The 23569-nt window shown below is 53.1% G+C and overlaps 1 protein-coding gene across 3 annotated transcripts in view; it reads left to right on the top strand.

Moving 5' to 3' along the window:
- The window catches only part of INPP5A (inositol polyphosphate-5-phosphatase A), a 203760-nt gene that overhangs the window by 128950 nt on the left and 51241 nt on the right, over positions 1–23569 (top strand). For all 3 annotated transcript variants that reach the window (XR_011740372.1, XM_071812282.1, XM_065843192.2), the window contains exon 9: positions 7047–7131. Coding sequence is in view for 2 of the 3 variants with exons in the window: in XM_071812282.1 (XP_071668383.1) it covers positions 7047–7131 (85 nt within the window). In the remaining variant the exon portion in view is untranslated. The remainder of the gene's footprint in view (positions 1–7046; positions 7132–23569) is intronic.

A 23569-nucleotide genomic window follows, 5' to 3' on the forward strand; every position in this document is an offset into this window, starting at 1 on the left:
TGCGGGACACGGCCGGGACAGGTCACAGCGGCTGCGCGTCCGTCCGCACCAGCGCTGGCGGAGGGGCTGGGCGCACGTTCTGCAGGGGCTGCCCGGTAAACGCTGGAGCTGCGGCTCCGGCAGGGACGTTCTGCAGGGGCTGCCCGGTAAACGCTGGAGCTGCGGCTCCTGCAGGGACGTTCTGCAGGGGCTGCCCGGTAAATGCTGGAGCTGTGGCTCCTGCAGGGACGTTCTGCAGGGGCTGCCCGGTAAACGCTGGAGCTGTAGCCTTTCACGAAATCTTCTTTATCTTCCTTCCCTCGGTTTAAGGCTTAAAGATGCAGCTGAGATGATCCTGTTCCTCGCTCCCAACAGAGAGGACAGTCCTGCTATCTCTGTATTCACCAGAACTGCCTTTGTTCAAGCACAGTAGTGACAGCTCTAGGTGTTTTTAATCAGTGGCATCTCTTGAAAGAGAGGGGTTTTCCCTTCTCTTTAGCACTTCAAATGTTTCTCTCATGTCACCCCCAGTTGTTTATTCTCCCAGCCTACTGGTCCACTGGAGAGTGATTTTCAAAGGGATCAATGCCCAAGATAACAATTCAGTATGTAAAGTTTGTTGCTAGTCGGCTTTTCTCAACATCAAGCAGTTTTTAATCCTTTGAGGCCTCTCTGTGTTTCTGGTAATTTCTGTGTTTCTGGTAATCTGCATTGCCGTTCTCTGCAGCGCTTGGTTTTGTTTAGTGGCTGCGCGTGGCTGGGCCGATGGCAGCGCCCGTGGGTGACGTGGCCGTGGTCCCGTGCCCCCCTCCGTCCCCCCCCGTCCCCCCTGCCCAGGGCACCCGCAGGAGGTCGGGCTGGGCAAGGCGTTTGGTGCAGATCTAACGAGATACAAAGCTGGCAAGGTTTCTGAACCATGCTGCTGCTGTTCCTTCGAGCTGTTTAAGACATGCACTGCCTGTCCTGAATTGTTCACGAACCCCTGGTCCCAGCCGTGCTGAGGGTTTCCTGGCCTGCTGTGTGCAGTTGCAGCGCTCCGGGACCCGGTGTGCGGTGCTCAGAGCAGCGGGCAGCAGCAGCAGCTCCGCCGGGCCCGGCACCGGCCTGCGCGACCCAGCGCCGCCGCGCTGAGTTCTGCGGCAGAAGTGCCACGTTCCGCGATGGAGGAGGGTTCGGAAAGACACGCGATTTCTGTTTCCTTCTTTTTGTTTTCTCTTGCGTCAGATGAAGAGCAAGAAAATTTCTTTGTAACAAAACACCAGTGTCTTAGCATTGGATTCTCCTGTAGCAAAATTGACAAGTACTTACATCATTATACATGGCTGCTATTTCATTAGGCGAATGTCAGTGTCAGGTAAGATCATGGTTTTGTCAATATAATGAAAATACCAGTCAAGTGAGGAAAAAGTCACAATTTTCCAGCTCTAAAAATTGATTTTTATTGCTCTTCTTGTAATCCTTTCTTTGGATTAAGTATTTATTATTGATGTGGTCTTTCTTTTAATCTTAATAGCTGCTGACATGGTAATTAATTAAAAAATACAACATTTTTGCCCAAATGGCACTATATCGAAATTAAAAGTGAACATCACATATTAGTTAAACAGCCCTGGCAAATGTCGGGAGCGCTAAGATGATTGCCTGAGCTTCCTGACAATTCCCTTCATCTTGCTGTTTGCTGCCTGACCTTTCAAGATGGTTCGGTGTTATTAATAGGTTTTAGCTATTATATCAGGGAGAATGGGGCACAACAATATGATAAGCTTTCTGTTTTTAATGGCAGTGCTACAGCACCTTAGGCGTGCCAGTGACGGCACTGACATCATGGCTTTTCAGGCACCCTTGGACAGTCACCAGGTAACTTCTGCTCAGAATGGATGGGTTTTTTCTGGGATTTGTTGGTGATCGTATGTCCGGAATGCGAGCGTGTCGAGCCGGGCGCCGCGGGGTGCGGGGCTGCGGGCAGGGCTCTCCGGCCGCCCTGCGGGGGTCCCTGCTGGCACAGCCTGGTGTCTGCACCGGAGCAGCCGAGACGCGGGCGGGAGCCGCGGGCACCCAGAGGCACACGGCAACCCCATCTCTCACACCTGAGTTTCCATGCCCTTGCTCTTTGGTTCCTTGGCGTGGCTGTGCTAGGGGACAGGTGTCGTTGTCGTCGTTCCTTGACTTTCCACCAGAAGTCACTGCAGGAGTTGTTATTCCTTTTGGCATTATAGCTCTGTGGTAAAGAACGTGCGTGTAAGCCCCTTATCTGCAGGTTGCTGCTGCCTGGCGCGAGCGCTCAGCCCCATCGTGGGGATGGGCGGGTCACTTTCGGCTGCGTTTTTGCGCTCCCACCGTTCCTGTTCAGGGTGAGATCCTCTCTTGCCAAGGCAGCCGGGACGGACCGGCCCTGCGTGCAGCTCTGCTGGAGCACCTTGTGGTGACCGAGCCGCCGGTGCTTCTTGGTGACCAAGCCAGTCACTGACACCTTTGGGTGACCATGTCACCAGCACCTCTGGGTGACCATGCTACCCGTGCCTTTCAGTGACCATGCCACCCGTGCCTTTTGGTGACTGTGCCACCCGTGCCTTTCAGTGACTGTGCCACCGGCACCAGGCAGTGACTGTGGGCAGGGGACAGGGACAGGGGCTGGGGACGAGGCCAGGGGTCCAGCTCTGCACACAGCGGGCGCAGAGGCCCCTGCAGCCTCAGCCCCGGGTGTTCCTGCACACGTTGCCGATCGGCTGAAAGGTGACAGGTTTATCATCTCATGGGGAGCCGCAGGCCAGTGCTACTTTCACTGTAGATAATAGATTCCGATCAAATAGATAATACTATAGATATAGGTAATACCATAGATAATAGATTCCGATCAAATAGATAATACTATAGATACAGGTAATACTGTAGATAACAGATTCTGATCAGAACAGAACCTGTGGTTCAAAGCTCTGCTTGGGTCAACGCTAAACCAGATGAGCAGTTCGACCCGAGGCTGAGCTGTCCTCTCTCCTCTGCATAATCCGTTGTGATGTTCTTAGGATTTTTTCTTGGGAAAGAATGTCTTATACAGACAGTCACACTTTCTCTCAACAAGCAGCTTTTATACCTTTAATTCCTCTGCGTGGGTCATGTGCAAAAATAATGAGATAGTGAAAGGTGATTTCTTACCCCGGAATTTGTACGAGAGGTAGGGAAGTGCTCATATTAGCTGGTATTTAGCTTAAACAAATGTGGTTATTATAAAAATGTGCTCGGTGAATAAAATATGGCCTGACCTCTGGATTGTCTGTCCCCCCGAGCCGTGACAGTGTCCCTCCTTCCCCTCCATTCATCTGCTTGGCAGAGCTGCAGGTTTTTTGTTTTGTTTTGTTATGTTATTGTTGTGCCTGAAAAAAACACAACAAAAAGCCCCCGAAGCCCCTCTTTTCAGCGGTGTCACGTCAGGATGAATTGGCCGGGGAGGCATGTTTATAGACTGTGTGAAGAACTTTGTCTTTGTGTGGCATGCTGGTGACACTGGTATGGCTTGCCTGAATGAACTGCGATGACGCGGCTAATAAGGTGTCCCGCTGGGCGCGCCGAGCCCCTCGCAGACCTCCCACTTAATGCCATTCAGCTCCAGCTCAGTGTAGCTAATTTTTCCCATTCCCTCAATTCTTTAGGCCTCCTTACAAACAGAAAAGTCAACTTTCACACCGAGGAGAAGATAAGTGCTTTAGGAAATAATCGTGTAAACAGAATGTTACCTTCTGACCTGATGCTGATACCTTGGTCCGGGACAAAACCCAGCTGGCTATTGCATTAGACATGGCTATTAAAGGAATAATGCTGCTGATCCTCCTTACAAAGTGCCCAGAGAAATGGTGTAGCCGAATCACAGTGCCTCTTGTCACACTGAATCATGTTGGGCTGCTCTCTGCCATGACCAAGCGCCGATGCTGAGCTGCCTCCTCGTCTTCTCCTTCCTGGCGACCGTGCGGGGGACGCTGTGGGGGCCGGGGCCGCCGCTCACGTGTGCTGTGGCTCCGATGGCACCGCTCTCGTCTGGCTGAAATACAGTGCACCGCGTAGCTTTTGTAAAAGAGGGCGTTTCGTAAAGCATCTTTAATTGTCAGTACTATAATTCATACTTTAAAATGAATTACCAGAGGAATCCAGTGATTCCAATGGCGCAGAGCTGTTTGTTTTAAGATCATACTAAACAATTCCTTCTGGTGTTCTGTGTAGAGACTAAAATTAGTAACTAGACCCAGATTTCCAGTAGTACTGAGGAGAAGAGGAACCTCTGCCCCTCTCCTGCTGTTGTTGAATGTGGCGCCCGGATCTGCTCAGGGCAGCAAGCAGCGTCACCCGCGACCGGGCGCTCGGCTGCACGGCCGCCCCAGACGAGGCTCCGTCCCGTGTCCATGGTCTGTCCCATGTCCAGGCTCCGTCCCGTGTCCGTGGTCCGTCCCGTGTCCGTGGTCCGTCCCGTGTCCGTGGTCTGTCCCATGTCCAGGCTCCGTCCCATGTCCGGGCTCTGTCCCGTGTCCCTTGGTCTGTCTCGTGTACAGGGTCTGTCCCATGTCCGTGGTCTGGTGTCCCCGGCTGCAGAGCGGACCTCACGCCCTTGCTGCTGCCAGGTTTGTGGAGCTGTTCCTGACATCCCGAGTGAGGCAACTGCTGCTATTAGACCCAAATATGAATTAAACACGGTTATTTTGCAGCAAAGAAATTGCTGTAGTATCTTTACATGAATTTGCACCCTTACTAGTGAAGTTTGCTCTGTGGATGTGGATGTGACCCTTCCAAGCGTTTGAGCGTGGGACTTTGACCGTGAGCTTTACCTGAAAGCTGGAATTGTGCGAGTGTTTCATTCGTCCACGGTCCTGTCTCAATGGCTGTTCAGCTCTGTTTCCAAACCTTCGGTCTGCCTCTTCTCGAACGTTCCCAACCCGAAAAGAAGCGCAGGGCCAGCCAGCGCAGCAGGCGTCAGGAGCCCCGGAGCGCCCGTCCTGAGAAGCGACGCGCGGCTGTTCAACCGAGTCCGTGGGAGGCGTTCCAAAAGGTCCAGAAAGAGAAGCTACAAGGGGGCAACTGGTTAAAATTATCCATTTTAACGCTGGCATTGATTTGTATGCAAATCGTGTTTAAATCAGGTAATGTGCAAGACTATGACATGACTGAATTTTAATTAATTGATCAGAAGCAGACTGATCAGCTGTTCTGTTCGTCAGTTAGGAGACATTTTAACTGGCTATTTTTGGAACAGTCTGTTTATTTGGAGAATCCGTCTTTGCATAATAGAATCACAGGCACCGTTGTGCTAATACCCATTTGTTTTAAGATGCCTTCTCTAGACCTTGGTGTCGTTCCCGCGACATCTGTCATTTCTGTGTCCGCGGTAGATGGCAGCGAGCGAAGCCAGAGCTGGGCTATGAATCAGGAAAGCTGGCAAAGCAAAATCCGTTTGTCTTAGGGCAAAGTTGCACATCAGATTCTGCAATGATAGTGTTAGCAAATTGTGGTAATGTAAATGGTTTAACTTTTAAGTTCTCATTTTGCTTCGGTGTGCCAGGGGGCACTAATCAAAGTAACGCTGTGTGCGGGTCGGGGGTGACAGGTTTTCTCAGGTTTTCTCAGCGCTGCTGGAGCTGACAGCGGGCGGGATTTATTAACAGCACCTGCAGCCGTTTGTCAGCTCCATGGAGGACTGGGAGGTTTTCACACCAGGAAAGGATGAGTCTTTGCAAGAGATTTTGCTTCAAATGATCGCTGCCTTAGGTGCAATGCACGTTAATTTTTCATACAATAATATTCTGTACGTAACAGATTGCTGTTGACTGAAAATGTGAGATGTTCTTGAGAGGAGAAGCAGTATCTCACTGTAAATCCCATGCTGTATCTTTCTTTATAGCTTCGAAAGCCTAAATGGATGTAGCGTATTCAGACTGGTAAAGGAGCGTCCCCGTGCCCTGTTCGGAGCCCCTGCCCCTGCGGCACCGGTCTGTGCGGGCCCTGCCGCGCCTCCGCGGGGTCTCTGCCGTCCTAACGCTTTGGGCTTTGTGTTTTCCCATAGTGTGCACAGTGTGGAGCCTACGTTTGTTCCTCGTTTCTCATGTGCTGTACGTCTGCACGCATTTCCCAGTTTCTGTGTGTTGTCTGTGCATTGTCTCTGTAGCCGTGACAGCTGCATCTCAGGTGTTTCAGAGCTGCCTCCGCTACCGATAGGAAATTAATTGTATTGATTCCTGGTTTGGAATTGTGAATCAGCGGATTTCCAGATCTCTGGAAGCTTGTGAAAGTGCACATTGTTAGGAGCACCAGACGATTGTTGTTAATAATAGATAAGCTACTAATATAATAACAATGTTTAATAATACAAGATTTGAAAGATGGACAGTAATGCCTTGTCTCCCTGTTTAGTACTGGGCTTGAGGCACAAGTCAGTCTTTACTGCACATCTGGAAAGATCACCTTTCAGGTGTTAACTACAACCTCGATAAGAATCTGCTGGAAAGAGCAAGCAGAACCGCAGCCGCGGGGAGGAGCCGCGCAGGCCGTCCGCGCCAGCCGTGGGCATGGGCGCTCAGCCGGCCCGGCTGCCGCGGCTCTGGGCGCTCGCGCAGGCACGGGGGTGCGGTCACAGTGCAGTCACAGTGACACACGAGTGGACCCGCAAGCGATTGAGGGTGGCGGATTCCCAACTCACGGCTCGTTGGGGGCTCCCGGCTGCCCAGCCCAAAGCCGCAATGTCCTGTGCTCCGTGTGCTGCAGCTGCCCCAGGCGCGGGGCTGCGCGGTGCCCCAGCTGTCTGTGCTGCCCTGGTGCTGGTTCTGCATTACTTGTGCTGACTGCTGAAAACCGGCTCGCTCTGAGTTGCTCTTTTGGGCAGACAGGGGAAAACAAATGCATTATTTTACGGGGGTCAGAGCAAAACAAAAATCAGCACAAAAACATGGTTGGTATATTTTTCCAGCATAAACGGATGGTTTTGATTGTTCCGATGATTATTTCTGAGGTTGTTGATTCTGATGTGTGTATTTCTGCATACTCGCATACCTGTAAAGCTGAATGACCGTTTGTTTTCTTTTGTTTTCCAGAATTATAGATCAGCGGTTTGAGAAAGTTTCATATTTTGTCTTTGGAGATTTCAACTTCAGACTGGATGCCAAAGCAGTGGTGGAGGTAGGACTTGTACTTTCCTGCTGTGTGCCCTGCCTGTGTTTATTTTTCAAATATTTTTCCTGTGGAGAAGCTGAAAGTGACTTAATGAACTGATCTTAGGGTTGACATCAGACTTTACCAGGAACATCGACAGGTAACTAAAATCGCTGTTGTGAGTGCGCCGCGGCGATGAGGAGCGGAGCGGACGAGCCCGTGCGCTGCCCGCGCTGCTGCGTGCGTGGGGACACGCGTGGGTCCCTCTGGGCCTGGGGACCCCGGTGCCGCGGGGCCCCTCAGCGGGCAAGCAGGTCCTGCCCCAGCTCTCTGGGCTCCAGACAGGGCTCCGCGTTTCCATCGTGTGCCTGCGGCTTTTGCCGCCTGTTTCTAGCTGACAGTGGCTCTCGCAGTCCGTTACTGCACGTCGTGTTTATATTTGTATTCTGGGGGGAAGAGAGAAATCTCCTAAATTCCTGTGGTAGAATTCTACTCTTTAAAAATACAAGTAGATATTTGTGCAAACCTTTGTGGCACTAGCATCTCGGAGTGGAATGGTGACCAGAAAATTTGTACAAAGACAAAAGGAATGCGGTAAGCCTTTTCCATCATGAGTTGAGATCACCTTGACTTCACTGCCAAAGCTTGGCTCCGGGAAACACGGGTCAGAAATAAGATCCAGGCTGAATACCAATTGAATCTCGTGGTTTTCCCTGCTGCAATTCTCAGAGACGCTGTGCTGTCTTTTGCTGTCCCTGGGGGTACGCGTGTGTCTCCTCACCCAAAAGCTCTCATTTCACGAGGGGAGCCCTGGGAGCTGGGTGGCCTGTGTGTGGGAGGCCGGGAGCCTCACACGCCTGCCGTGCAGTTCTCTTCCTCACCTGATGGGTCGTGCTTCGTCTGTTGAAAAATAGGAGTTTGTAGCTAATAACTTCCTTCTTGGAATCCTTCGTACATTACGATCATTTAACCAACAAACTTAAAGCATAATTGAAATGAAGATTGAGTCACTGATGCAGAATACGCACCTTCACGCTGCGCGTGTTTCGGACCGAGTCCCACTCTGCCGGCCTGCAGTTCCCATGGCTGTCGTCAGCGTTTACAGGTCACTTGGGTTTGAGATATGCCCTTTGTTTCTCATCCGCCCCCGGTGCAGTGGCGTTACAGAGAGCGCTCTGTCTGAACACCGCTGCATTATCTCCTGCGCCCAGTGCTGACGAAGGGCGCTGAGAGCTTTTCCTGATCTCTGGCTGCCTGGCGGTCTGCAGCACTGAGACTGCCCGCAGTCGCTCCTCACCACCAGTAGACTGGGATTGCTGCGTTTCCGTCTGAGGGTTTCAAAGTGATCCGTTTCTAAACGAGAATGTCGCTGGCCACAGGTGTGTCCTGAGTGACCGCACAGCAGGCGCTGCGGTGCAGGTGGCTCTGGGTCCTGACACAGTGCTCTTCATCCTGTGAATGCCCTGCTGAGGCCAGGTGATGCCGTTGCATATGAGCACAGGAGGTTAATTTGAAGATGCATCAAATTAATTTAGCTATTCTTCCTAGATAAAGCATATGCATGCATGGGTGTAAAAAACATTAGAATAGTACATATTTTCTGTTGCTTTTTTGAGCAGTAGCATACCCCACTAACCAAAATTTCACCCACCTGCATCGCAGAATTAATTAAGCATAATTAAAATCGATCTAGAAACTTCCATGTGTAATTTAAGTGTGTGCAGTTAAAGTCGTGTTGTTGTGTGGTTTTCTGCACGGGGTGCAGTTTATAGATGTCTGTACTGGAAGACCCGCAGGCTGTGAGAGGCGGCTGTGCCGGGCAGGTCGTGCACAGGTGACAGTGCTGGCGGTGTGGCTGGGGTGGCCCTGGCACGGTGTGGCTGGAGTGGCCCTGGCACGGTGTGGCTGGGGTGACCCTGGCACGGTGTGGCTGGGGTGACCCTGGCATGGTGTGGCTGGGGTGGCCCTGGCACGGTGTGGCTGGGGTGGCCCTGGCACGGTGTGGCTGGAGTGGCTCTGGCACGGTGTGGCTGGGGTGGCCCTGGCACGGTGTGGCTGGGGTGACCCTGGCACGGTGTGGCTGGGGTGGCTCTGACACGGTGTGGCTGGGGTGGCCCTGGCACGGTGTGGCTGGAGTGGCTCTGGCACGGTGTGGCTGGGGTGGCTCTGGCACGGTGTGGCTGGGGTGGCTCTGGCACGGTGTGGCTGGAGTGGCTCTGGCACGGTGTGGCTGGGGTGGCCCTGGCACGGTGTGGCTGGGGTGACCCTGGCACGGTGTGGCTGGGGTGGCTCTGACACGGTGTGGCTGGGGTGGCCCTGGCACGGTGTGGCTGGAGTGGCTCTGGCACGGTGTGGCTGGAGTGGCTCTGGCACGGTGTGGCTGGGGTGGCCCTGGCACGGTGTGGCTGGGGTGACCCTGGCACGGTGTGGCTGGGGTGGCTCTGACACGGTGTGGCTGGGGTGGCCCTGGCACGGTGTGGCTGGGGTGGCCCTGGCACGGTGTGGCTGGAGTGGCTCTGGCACGGTGTGGCTGGGGTGGCCCTGGCACGGTGTGGCTGGGGTGACCCTGGCACGGTGTGGCTGGGGTGGCTCTGACACGGTGTGGCTGGGGTGGCCCTGGCACGGTGTGGCTGGGGTGACCCTGGCACGGTGTGGCTGGGGTGGCTCTGGCACGGTGTGGCTGGGGTGGCCCTGGCACGGTGTGGCTGGAGTGGCCCTGGCACGGTGTGGCTGGGGTGGCTCTGACACGGTGTGGCTGGGGTGGCCCTGGCACGGTGTGGCTGGAGTGGCTCTGACACGGTGTGGCTGGAGTGGCCCTGACACGGTGTGGCTGGAGTGGCCCTGACACGGTGTGGCTGGGGTGGCCCTGGCACGGTGTGGCTGGGGTGGCCCTGACATGGTGTGGCTGGGGTGGCCCTGGCACGGTGTGGCTGGGGTGACCCTGGCACGGTGTGGCTGGAGTGGCTCTGACACGGTGTGGCTGGGGTGGCTCTGACACGGTGTGGCTGGGGTGGCCCTGGCACGGTGTGGCTGGAGTGGCTCTGGCACGGTGTGGCTGGGGTGGCCCTGGCACGGTGTGGCTGGGGTGACCCTGGCACGGTGTGGATGGGATGACCCTGGCACGGTGTGGCTGGGGTGGCCCTGGCACGGTGTGGATGGGATGACCCTGGCACGGTGTGGCTGGGGTGGCCCTGGCACGGTGTGGCTGGAGTGGCTCTGGCACGGTGTGGCTGGAGTGGCTCTGGCACGGTGTGGCTGGGGTGGCCCTGGCACGGTGTGGCTGGGGTGGCCCTGGCACGGTGTGGCTGGGGTGACCCTGGCACGGTGTGGCTGGGGTGACCCTGGCACGGTGTGGCTGGAGTGGCTCTGACACGGTGTGGCTGGGGTGGCTCTGACACGGTGTGGCTGGGGTGGCCCTGGCACGGTGTGGCTGGGGTGACCCTGGCATGGTGTGGCTGGGGTGGCCCTGGCACGGTGTGGATGGGATGACCCTGGCACGGTGTGGCTGGGGTGGCCCTGGCACGGTGTGGCTGGAGTGGCTCTGACACGGTGTGGCTGGGGTGGCCCTGGCACGGTGTGGCTGGGGTGGCCCTGGCACGGTGTGGATGGGATGGCCCTGGCACGGTGTGGCTGGGGTGGCCCTGGCACGGTGTGGCTGGGGTAACCCTGGCACGGTGTGGCTGGGGTGGCCCCGGCACGGTGTGGCTGGGGTGGCCCCTCACACGGCCAGGGGCAGGTCGGTGGCCGCGGCCCAGCGCTGCTCTGGCAGCAGGGCACACTCTGCGTGCCGCCCGGAGGGACCGTGCGGTTTGGTCGTGTATGAGGTATGTAAGGTCCCGCCCCAGATCCCTTCACAAAATGGGTTATAGTGGTGTTTCTCAGCGGTGCCGATTTTCCGCAGTGCTGTGACCAAGGCCGTGCGCGACCGGCGGTGGCAGAGCAGGGGTGGAGTGCCCAAGGGTGGTTCACTGTGTGAGGTCCTGGCAGCCCCGTGTCACCCGTGTGAGGTCCTGACAGCCCCGTGTCACCTGTGTGAGGTCCTGGCAGCCCTGTGTCACCTGCGTGAGGTCCTGGCAGCCCCGTGTCACCTGCGTGAGGTCCTGGCAGCCCCGTGTCACCTGTGTGAGGTCCTGGCAGCCCCGTGTCATCTGTGTGAGGTCCTGGCAGCCCCGTGTCACCTGCGTGAGGTCCTGGCAGCCCCGTGTCACCTGCGCTCGTGCAGGAGCCTCGTGCTGCAGAAAACATCCCGCTCCCTTCAGCCTGTGCAAACCCATGTTCACCGTTCTTTCCGCTGTTCAGTAGCGTCCTTAACAGCAGGAGTTCTAAGGGTTAATCATTGATCTGTCATCATTGTCTACTTTACTAAATTTATCTCTTCTCTTCTTGTTGACCTTTTGAATTCCCTCTTGAGACCACAATGTGCTGAACACTTGGAACCTGAGATGCCGCCAGCAGTACCCATGTTTTGGAAACGCCGCGTGTACCAAGCACAGGGAATGCAGTATAGTTCCAAAAGATCTGTCGCTTTAACCGCTGGAAGGGAGAACCTGAGAGCTGCTTCAGGTGTGGAGCCCAGACGCTGAAGGGCCGTGCGCTAAATCAGATGCCAGAAGTTTTGTGCTTATTAATTCATAATTAATAGTCAATAAATCATTACTTTATTATTTATTGAACATTTTATGGCAACCTAGATTGGTGTGTGGGTATATAATTAGTTTATGCTTCTTAGAGAAGCAAAATCTGCAATAGGTGAAACTCGTGTCTTGCAGGCATTCCATCATCTGCTGTGCGGTGTCAGAGTGGATAGTGAATGCGCACATGGCAAGAAATGCATGTTTTTCAGGTGATTTGTGCGCGTTTTGAGGCTGATCTCCAACCTTATTGCTCTGTGGTGATGAGTTGTTGAATATAGTTGGAAAGGTTGGAGACGCTGAAACCTGTTTCTGCCTGCTCTGGGCTTACATCGATGTTTGTAGGTCTGATCTTCAGTCTTCCCTCTTCTGTAAGAGCTGAAGCTGGTTAATCCCTCTCGGATCCACAACTGTGCCGTTTTGCAGTGTTTGAACGTTGCAGTTTTGCTCCTAAGCTGCTCAAAATCTGGCTCTCAGATGAAAAACCCACCCTTCTGTATTTCCGAGAGGAGGAATGTGTCTTGTGGCTGATTGCTGCCTTGAATAAGAGTTAATTGTGGTAGGTGAGAACAACCAGAGCCTCTTGGGTCGCTCCTGCAGCAGGGCAGGCGCAGGGGCGCAGGTCTGGAGGCGTCTGGAGGCGCCGCCGTCACCTCTGTGCAAAAGGAGGTTGACTAAAGCTTGACTGAGTCTTGGCTGAGCCAGGACTGTCGAAACCTCGTTCTGTCCTGTGAAGTCTTTAAACAGTTAGGAAGGGAATATCTGATACAGCACTGGAGGTCAGACCGAAGAGCCCTTTATTACACATGTGACGGGAACTGTTCTTTCTTTCTTTCTTGTGCTCTTCAGTGAATGTTTTCTTTTGCTCCATGGTGGCTGTAGGTTAAAACTGTAATGGGGTTCCCTTCTTCCTTCAGCAAAGTGGTGTTAATCCATCCTTATCAAATAGAAATGACGTCGCTTTATTTCTGAGATAAACCTGCGTATCGTGGAATCCATTATTCTTGATAGCTTACAAGCTTGAGATCGTGTTGTCACTCCAGTTACAAATGTGCAGAGGATCCTGGGTTGGTTTTGTCGGCTCATTGTAAATAACTTTGTCTCATAAAGATTTTAACTTCCTTGACAAGCTAAACTGATTCTAGGAAATGTTGGAAACTAAATCCTATGCAAAATGAAATGTAATAAAGATTTATTAAATTAAAATGCAAAAGCTTTGGGTCTAATAAGGACAGTTTTATTAATGAATGTAAATTGCAGCAACCCATCTGAGGCACCTGCTAAATGTTCATTATAAATTACTCTCATAGACATTGTGATGAGTTTCATATTGTAGCCAGACGTATAAAAGCATGCAGATTGCTTCCCCAAGGGACTGTATATTTACTTAACAGTGTAGTTAATTGCAATTATTTATTTTCCAGTGATTGCAAATGGCTTTACCGCTCTTATTCTCAGTAGTCTAAGCTAAGCCTGAGCTGGGATTCCCGGCGGTAAGTCCGTGGTGTATGAGCTCGGGTGCCCCCCAGCTTTCTGCGGGGGCCACAGCTCCGCAGTCGCAGGTCTCGGCGGAGCCTGGGAAGCGCGGGTTGCCCGTCTCCGCAGCTGAGCCTTCTGACGGCTTCCGTCCCATCCTGCTGCTGCCACGCTTACTGACAAGATTCATAGGAGGTTAATTAAATCCATCTTCAAAACAACGAGGGGCCAATGAGCCATATCCTCGTTACAATAGTAAATTAAATGATGCAATTGTTTCTACTTCCATCATGGATTAGGGGAGTGATGAGTGAACGAATTGTTCTCTGGCCTCTCCTCGGGGGCCCTGCAGGGCCTGGGACCCGTGGTTGTACACCGGCTGTGACCTGTGGCTGCAGCAGAGGTGACAGCGGGTGGTCGAACACCGGCTGTGACCTGTGGCTGCAGAAGAGGTGACAGTGGATGGTCGAACACCGGCTGTGACCTATGGCTGCAGCAGAGGTGACAGCGCGTGGTTGTACACCGGCTGTGACCTGTGGCTGCAGCAGACGTGACATCGCGTGGTTGTACACTGGCTGTGACCTGTGCCTGCAGCAGAGGTGACAGCGTGTGGTTGTACACCGGCTGTGACCTGTGGCTGCAGCAGAGGTGACAGCGCGTGGTTGTACACTGTCTGTGACCTGTGCCTGCAGCAGAGGTGACAGCGCGTGGTTGTACACCGGCTGTGACCTGTGGCTGCAGCAGAGGTGACAGCGCGTGGTTGTACACTGGCTGTGACCTGTGCCTGCAGCAGAGGTGACAGCGCATGGTTGTACACCGGCTGTGACCTGTGCCTGCAGCAGAGGTGACAGCGCTGTGGCGGCAGGTCCCGCAGGCACCGCCGTGAGGAGCAGGACGCTGGGTACAAAGCGCAGGAGCCGTGTTCCCGGCGGAGCTCAGCAGCTCCTCCTGGTCACATGCAAATTAATACAAACGCGGCTACAGAGCAGAACAGAAAAGATGATACGTTGATCAAAGTTGGCACTGCTTGGGCCGTAATTAAAATGTACACAAATTAAATACAATTATCTTGTGCTTTCTAATAGGGCTGAGCGTCGTTAAACTAATTAATAATGCAGTCTATAAGCTGGGCTGTGCTGCTGTGATTGTTTGGAGCGCATGTTTGATGCCCTGCGCGGCAGCTGGGCGGCTCAGCTGGCGCGGGTGACAGCGGCACCGGCAGCGGGTGACAGCGGTGACAGCAGCGCCCGGCCCCGCACGGCCCGGCCGAGCTGCGCTGCCACACCTGCCGTCCGGCGCCCGCTGACACGGCAACGGGCAGCACCGGTGCCTGTGGGGGCGTGGGGCTTCTGAGGACAATCTCTGTTTGTGGATGTCTCCAGGTCAGGCTGGTGTCACAGCCCAAGTGACAGGGAGAGGCGGGGGCAGGAGAAGCTCCTGGAGCACAGGCACCTCCGTCTGCGGCTCGGTCACCTGCTGGCACCAGGAGGGTGCTGCTGGCAGCAGCCGGAGGGCCCGAGGGAGGCCTCGCAGCTTTCCTCAGCCGGCTGGCTCAGGAGGCAGAGAGTTTATTCAAATGCACATAGAAAAATTGTCCCGACGATGGCTGCAGTTAATAAGATGCTGACGGCAGGTCCCAGGCGGCCACTGCAGCCTCCCGGGCTGAACAGGGCTCGTCTCAGTAACAGAACGTCCTGAGCTGGAGGGACCCCCAGGATCGTGGAGTCCAACTGCTGTCCCTGCACAGGACACCCCACAGGTCACCCCGTGTGTCTGAGGACGGTGTCCAGTCCCTTCTTGAACACTGTCAGGTTGGGCCGTGACACCTCCCTGGGAGCCTGTTCAGTGTCCAGCACCTCTGGGGGAAGAGCCTTTTCCTCGTGTCCCACTGACCCTCCCCGGCACATCTGCTGCCGTTCCCATCTGTCTAAGAGGGTTACAGGTTAACTTCTGCTTGATGATGCTCACTGTGAAACAGATCCCGAGATCTGTTTGCCAAGCCCTTTGACAGTCGCAGGGTTTCGCAGCTGTGACACGCGGAGCGCTGGGGCGGGTGCGGGAGCCTCAGCGCACGCTCATCCGCACGCGTGCCGCCACGGGTGGGCTCATCGGGTCGCAGAGACTGCAGCTAGAAAAACCAGGATAGCCATTAGTGATCCCCGGCTTGAAAACTACTTTTATAAAAGCAGGTGTAATTTGGATAATTAATTGGAGTCTTGTAATGCACCATGGAAGTCTGTAATAGGTATTTAACTAAAGCTACCTCTTATTTTTTTCTGCTTGTATCTAGTATAGAAACTCATCACCTTCACTGAGGCAAAATATCACCTGGGTAGATGCTATAAAATATCTTTTTCTCATCTGAGAATTATGGCATTTTAGAAGAAATAGACATACCTGGGAAAAAACTGCATTCTTTTTACATTTCAGTTGGTTCCTGGTTGTCGCCATGATGCAGAATGCTGACATGTACGGGCACATCACGCACTAGTATTTGAAAGGCACCCGTTGATGCTGTAAAATAAGAGGGAAGAAGGAGCTTACACTCTGCATATTTGCAATAGTACAGCAGAAGCATGTGTATACACACCTTCATTGTCATATGTGGGAGTCTAGAAGGAACCTCTTCAAAACACCCTGTAGTATAGGGTGGTGTTTTGCTTGCTTACCAGGACAAAATTGAGCAGAATTTTGTATCTGTCTGAAAAGGAAGGAGCGGGATCGTCTCTGCCTCTGTGCAACACGCAGGAGCTCCTGTTGCAATTACACCTTTTACTCCTGAGTTGTAGTCAAATACAGTGAGAGCTGATGAACTGAGTACTCAATCTCGAGGTATGTGTGCAGCTAGGTTAAAACATCTTAAAAAATCTGTTTAACAGATTTTTACCTAAAAATAGTTATTCTCGAAAGTGGGAGAAAAGTACAGGAAGGAAACAAGATCAGCGTTTTGTGAAAATAGGAAAAGCTGGCTTTGTTTAGATTGGACGCTGTTGGTGGAAGAGCCCTGTCGTCACTGCAAGGTTCGCAGTGGCACCTCCTTACCACGGCTGGGGATGAATGGAGCGGTGCTTACGGAAAATGGGCAAATTGCAGTGCCTCAAGTGTGTAAAGCTCGTTTGTGCCAGGCCATTTGTATGAATCGGGCAGCAGACACCTTCGTGTGGAGACACTAGTTTGCTCTTGAATTAAATCATTTGCCCTGTGATTCAAATCTCGGTCACTTCTGTTGGCTACATAGCTAAGGCCACCTTACCTAAACTGCTGTGCAGTGGCAGGTGGACATCTTGAGGTCCACGTGGCTCGGGTGTTGGTGCGTAACGGCGGTGCAGGATCTCTCTGAGCAGACGCCGCTGCCCCGGCTCTCACAGCGGCTCAGTCACCACTCAGTTACCGCGGCACCTTCCCCGGGACTCCCCGGTTGCTGTGGTTCTGCGGTTCCACTGTCCATATCGCACCACTGCTCCGTGCCCGCGCAGGGCTGGAGAGCTGCTCTGCTGGAAACCCATGGCCGGTGTCCTGCTGGTGGAGAACAAGAGCTTCCTCTGAGTCTCAGGGTAAAAAAGGTGTTTATTGACTCCACTTCTAAGCAGCTGAGGTGCTCCTGCTTGTCATTGACTGGTGGTCCCACCTTAGGCAGTCAGAAGGTAGATCTGTCCCACCTGGTGGCCATCGTCACACAGGGCTGGGGGCAGATCCAGATGTGGAGAGCACAGCAGGGATCACTGAGGGGTGGGGTTTGGAGGACAGGCTCCTGACCCACCTGTACCGACTTCGGAAACACACCCCATGTCTTCTTGTCACTAGAGTCAGGTAATCAGTATGTGATTAACTGCTTGATTTTAAGCTCTGTGTCTCTGAGGCATAGGAGAGGAAACGGGTAGCGTTACTTTAAATGTTCCCCTTACCCAGATTTTATTTCAGCTACTGCTGAGAAGGTGAAGGGCCTGAAGCGGCAGCAGTGGGACCGTTCCCCTGTTCCTCGCCGCGTCCCTGAGGTGGCACCACCTTGGTCTTGGTGCCACATCCCCATGGAGGTTCTCTCTGTCCTGTCCTGCACAGAACGTCTCTTAGATCTGCAGTCTGACCACGGACATCGAGTTTCTTCTCCCACCAAGCCCGAAAGGCTCTCGTAGTGAAGAGTGGGAGCAGGGCAGGTTTCGAGTTGCTGGCAGTGACCGATACATTGTCTGTTGTGGAAGTGTTAGCGTCTGATCTCTGCGTTATTTAAAATCCAATCCTGAGTTTCTGCATTACTGCTTATGCAAGAACTCCGTTAGGATGTTGTTTACAGCTATTATAAACTTTCACAAGGCTCAATAACGTGTAATCATTTAATGTGTAAAGCCATTAAAGGGTTAAAGCGAATTTTATGAAAAGAGGTTATAGGATCTTTATCACATGTTGTTTATCTGATCAACAGTTAACAATTTAAGACAGTATTATCCTAGTAAAAAGAAGATTTGTTTCAGATACTGACATAAACATCCCCTCATAATAGTGGCTTTTCATTGACTGCATTGCAATGTACCATAAGCTTAAAGGCACAACAGCTTCTTTGTGCGGCTCAATAATGCTTGTCCAGAGTGATGTCAGTCAATTTTTGACCTATACAGTGTGATGTTATTCTCAACAATCATAGAATAGGGGTTTTTTTCCTTTAATGAGTGAAGAGTGTGCCAATAAAATCCTTTAAAATTATGCTATTTCTTTATGGAGTGTTGCTGTGAAGAACAAGGTGTGTTACCCACGCGGACATCTGTGAAGTCAGCAGCATCTCCCATCATCTGCTTTCTGCTGCCTTCCGTTGTTTCTGGGGTTCTTGTTTCGCACACCCTGGGCAGTCAGAGCACCGCTTCGTTGTGGCTGGCTTCCCAAACGCTTTTGTAACTTGCCTTTTCAGTGCGATAAATAAGTGCTAACAGTTAAATAGCGCTTTCTAGTGAGGTTGAAAAAGAAATGTGTACGTGAAGCGGCATCCAGGTGGGAGCAGCTGCTGCGTTTGGACTCTGGAGTCCATGGAACAGCACTCGGAAGTGGACGAAGGGTGGGCCCCTCTGTGCTCCTTGGGCTCTGTTCCTGCAGCGTGGGAACAACCCGCCCAGGGGCCGGGGTTTGCTGGAGCCGCCCTGGAGCCCCGGGCGCGGGGTCGCCCTGCGCACACGGGCATAGGCAGCCCCGGAAGCGCCGCGCTCAGCCTCTTCTCTCTTGCCGCAAAAGGGGAGAATGAGCTTCCTGGAGGAAGAGCGTCGTCCTGAGCTCTTAGTGCTGCGCGGCTTTTAGCGCTGCACAGGGCTCGGCGCCCCGTGGCGCAGCAGCGTTTCCATCGCGCGCTGCCCGGCGCTGGGCAGCCGTGCCGGTGGACGTCCCTCGGGCAGTACACGCTGTACGTTCAGTGTCCGGGCTCCAGGGTCGGGTGTGGATCACAGCACCACTGCTGCGCCGGCGCTGAGCTCCTGTCCTCGTCTCCCAGCCAGCCTTGGACGCGGACAGTGGAGACACCCACATACCGAATGAACTCTTTGTGGAGATCACTTTGTGCTGCTATAATGCTATTTCTAGACTAGTTTTATTCGTATAGCTCTGTTGCTTCCCCGAAAGTTAAGCTAGTTTTAATTCTTTACACGTTTTCAGCTGAACACAGTGTAACTGTAGTATTGTCACTAAGTTTGCAAAGGCTCAAATGTAACCTGGGCAGGGATGGACTTGTGTACGGATCCCTTATTTCCTCCTCGCTGTTGTCCGGGGTGTTTTGGGCCATGATTCACTGCAGCGCAGCCCCCGAGCTCCCCGGGGAAACTTCTCCAGGGCGCAGCTGCCGTGGCTCCCGGCTCTGCCGTGGCTCCCGGCTCTGCCACGGCTCCCGGCTCTGCCGCGGCTTCCGGCTCCGCCATGGCTCCCGGCTCTGCCGTGGCTCCTGGCTCTGCCATGGCTCCCAGCTCTGCCACGGCTCCCGGCTCTGCCGTGGCTCCCGGCTCTGCTGTGGCTCCTGGCTCTGCCATGGCTCCCGGCTCTGCTGTGGCTCCTGGCTCTGCCATGGCTCCCGGCTCTGCCGCGGCTCCCGGCTCTGCCGTGGCTCCTGGCTCTGCCGTGGCTCCCGGCTCTGCTGTGGCTCCCGGCTCTGCCGCGGCTCCCGGCTCCGCCGTTCCACAGGACCCGCCAGCGCTGCCGGGGCCGCGGTCAGGTCAGGTGTGTGCCCAGTGCTGGAGGGACAGCAGCTGGCCCTGGGCAACCGCAGGGCAGGAGTGCGCGAGGGTCACATTGCAGATTGCCAAAGAGGGATGGAAGTTCGGTTTTCTTCTGTTTACCAGATACCTTACATTATAGAAAATGAACACTGGATGGTAATTGCCAGTCTGGTGTCTTGTATTGATCTAATTCAATAGGCAGCTTCACCTCCGCCTTTTGCATGTGCTTGCCTTAAAATATTTGCATTATGAAGCCAGTGATTCTGAGTCTTTAGAAAATCAATATGAGGACTGGATTCTGTTCTTCAAATATTGACAGCAGAATAACTCTAAGAAACAATGGCAAACAATAAAAGCAGGGATAGGCAAAATTAAGGCTGTAATTCTATTGTAGTTAGACTCTGCAGAAGTCACGCTTGCCTGTTACTGCGTATTGTCTGTGCTTTAGCAAATACCTTGTTTTGACCGCTTTGCTGTCAGAATTTCTGGTTAAAAACCTGTGACCACTGAAGTGAAAGACTCTTTGCTGAGGATTTCTATGCATTGACCGTTTCACTTGATGTTTTGCCGGTGACTTGCACAGATTTTTTCAGCCATAGCGCGCACTGGGAAGATACTGAAGGGTATGTGGAGGCTGTTACCGTTGACATTGTTCCCACTTTGGATGATTTCCCTAGAACTAAGTAAAGCTTGCATCGAAGCCTGTGATGTTCCAGTATTGAAACTGAGCATGTCTGTGTGCTAATTTATTGTGGGTTTGTGATGGTAATTTTAAAATCCTTCAGTGCTGGCAGCTGAATTTCCTGCACATTGAATGTAGTTCCAAGAAGTTAAGGGATGTCTTTTATGGAGTGAAACCTGTTACAGTTAGTGCGAATCATACCAGTTGCTTAGCTGTTGTGGTTCTGAAGTGAGACGTTAACACGTGGTCGTGCAGCGCCGTTCGGGTGCTGCGGCGTTACCGGCGTCCATCGGGAGACGCGCGGGCGGCAGCCGGGGCTCTGCAGGAGGGCGCCGGCTCAGCCGGGAGCTGGCTTGGTCCTGGGCCGCGCTCCAGCAGTTGCGTTGTCCTTCATTACTCTCGTTTCGTCAGGAGGGTCGTTTGCTGTGCTCGTTACTTTTAGACACTTAGAGCAGGATCAATATTTTACTGTAGCTGACCAGGTTTCCTTTTAGAAAGTAGGAGAAAAAAAATTCTCTCTCTTATTTCGTACACTTAATAAAAATGAAAATGGTGTTCCAGAAATAGTAGAGGTCTTGTATATCTATTTCTGCTTTGCGTGCTAAAGGAACAGCAAATGTCCATTACATGAAGATGATGACGCACACAATAGTCTGTTAGTAGAGGAGGAGGAATTTATCTGGTAGGACTGGCCAATTTCAGTTGTCCGTCTGCAGCAAACGGTCCCTATTGCTGGTTAGGAGAGCGTGGGGAGTGGGCCGGTGCAGACGGCACCGTCGGGCTCCGCGTTTGGCCGGGGCGGGAGCCGCGGGGACAGCGGGCGCAGCTCAGCTCGGCCCCTCCCCTGCCATTGCCGGGCCCTGCGGCATGAACGTGTCCTCACGTGTATTCTTTTAAATTGCACAGTTGATGTTACGTGTGGTTGCAGAGCAGGTGTATTGAAATCCATCAAACAATGCACTCTGTTCTGAACAAGCACGATTTGGCGTGAGGAGGGTGAGGCGCTCTGTCACTTTACCACGGCCCTGGGCCAGGTCTGGGTGACACAGGGGAGTTGCTATCCCGGGCAGTAGTACCAGCTTTGCTGAGCCAGGCTTCCCTAGGCCTCCCTTCAGCCTGCCTTGCGCAGCCCTGGCCAGAGCTCGGAGAGGGCTCCCGGGAGCTTTGCAGTTAGCAGACTGCGGTTCTGCTGTGTTCATCGCCACGCTCTGCGCCGTTCCTGTCCAAAGAATTTAGATGCTGCTGACGGACAATCTCAAATTAATAATTATGCAGGAGAAATTAGCCACAAGAGTGAATAATACGAGGTTCTTGGAACGACTGCCAGAGGAGCCGAGGAGTGTCCGGTGTCGTACCGGAGCTCGTGTGTGTCAGCGGGTTTGTTTAATGAAGAGGTGCCGTTCGCCCCGGTTCGGGGAGCCTGGTGCAGCGTCGGCTCCGGGGCTGTGACACTGTGACACCGGACACGGGTGTGGGCGCTGTGGCTCGGGCTTCGACGAGCGGCTCCTTAAAGCTCCCCAGGCAGACGGAGGTACCTTCTGTGTCCCACCTTCTTTGCATTAAAATTATCCCTACAGAGTTTTGTGCCGGTGAAGGAAGGTGCCACTTCTCTTTTTTCCTTACCATATGCGTCTGTTTGCTGCTAATAATTAACAAATCACATCTGCACCTGACCACAAACAACGTTTCTTTTAGTTGTCCGCTATGTTCCTGATAGAGACAATCAGTAGGTAAAATCAGTGCAAATGTGCGGAGTTCAGCTGAGGGCCGTCCTAGCGGGACTTAAGCCGCGCACCCGCCTTTGTGCCACGTTTTGCGGGTTTTTTCTCCCGTGATGAATACATGTATTTTGTGCACTGGAGCATGCACGGGGCCTTTCGGACGGCAGGCTCTTCAAGAAAGAGGAAGAGAGTTTTAATCACAAAAGCAGAAACTTGAGTCAGAGGAGTGATTCTGCACTTTGTTTCGTTTGTAAATGGTGCGCATTGGCTTTTGTGAAGCAGAACCCGGTCCGATTCAGGACAGCGCTCCATAGATTCTTTACGTGCGGCTTTTTGAGGCTGAAATAGCGCCCATGAAAAGGGAAGGAGGTTGAACAGTTTGTTCCAACGGCTAGTCTGAGATTTTTTCCAATCAGGATTCTTTCAGCATATTCCTCTTTGTTGGGCTATAAGCAGCTTTTAAAATAATGGCATTAGCCGATATTTCAGGACTTTGCTGGGTGTTCCCAGCTATGGTGATTAGTTACAAGAAACGAGAAATGCGCGTATTGTAACCTTTTAATGGCTATGGGAGACTCGTAAACTCGGTTGAGATTTCAGCAATTTGTAGATTTCAAAATGAGCTGCAGAGTTCATTGAATAAGAAAAATGCATCATTGAAATTCATGGTGCCACTTTGGTTTTCTTTGCTGAGATTTATCATTGAAAGCCATATTGCTTTCCCTTTGCTTTTATTTAAAGCTCTTCAATACATTGTTTTTAAGGTCCATTTCTTTTACAAGCTTTTCCTTTCAGCTTGCTCAGGGTATCGGGTCCTATGAACATCTGTTTGTGGCTGAGATCAGACCTGGACTGTATCCTGCCCCCCTGCCGCCCTTTGTTTCCAGGGGCTATTGTTTCCGATTTCATGCTATCAGAGGGGCTGCATGTTTTCCTGTGTGAGGTTGTCAGAGAGATAAAAGCACAGGAGCAGGGTCACATTTCGAGGGATGGGCATGAAAAATTGGTAAAATGTATCTGGAGGGCCACCCACCAGACTTGCTTGAAGAAATTCAGAAGTAGGGAGTAGGGTGGCCATTGTAAAATCCTGCGAATGCCGAAGTTGAATAAGTGGTGGTGAAATAAGCGTGTAACTGGCAGAAATCTCTTAGTGGGATTTACGCCTGGTTGACCTGCTCCTCTTGCGTGGCCCGAGATTCGGCAGTTGGGCCTCGTCAGGAAATGCCACGGTCGCCCTGGCCTGCCCGTGTCCCGCGGCGGGGACGCGGCGCCAGGCGGGGAGCGGCTGTGCCGGCCGCCTGTCCCCATACCGCGCTGGGGAACAGGGCACAGGGAGGGTGTCAGAAACTGCCGGTACGACACGGGACCCGCAAAGAATACAGGGGGTGGTCGCATAGAGAGACAAGTAGTGCGGCTTAATTGACTTAATTAAATACATTTTCCAGGAAGAGAGCGTGCTGCTGGGCTTCTAACTGTGGTTTATAACACCGTAAACCACGACTAACCGAAACATAGCGGTCATTTTGTCCCTGGTTTCAGAGGATGCAGGATAATTCAGCTGGTGGCAGGAGGAGCGTCCGCAGGCACACGTACAAGCGGTCCTGGTGGTTTAACACAGCGTCTTCTCGCGCCTGCCTTAACACAGCAGCGAGTTACCTGTGTTTCCCTGCAAGTACTGCAAAGCCGGTAAAAGAGCGGCTCTTTGTGTCCCTGAGGCGGTGTGACTGAAGCACCTCTCGCTAGGGCCTGTATCGTGTGATCTCAGCCACT

This window comes from Patagioenas fasciata, chromosome 8 (genome assembly GCF_037038585.1).
Source record: "Patagioenas fasciata isolate bPatFas1 chromosome 8, bPatFas1.hap1, whole genome shotgun sequence".
In the NCBI taxonomy this organism is placed as follows: domain Eukaryota; kingdom Metazoa; phylum Chordata; class Aves; order Columbiformes; family Columbidae; genus Patagioenas; species Patagioenas fasciata.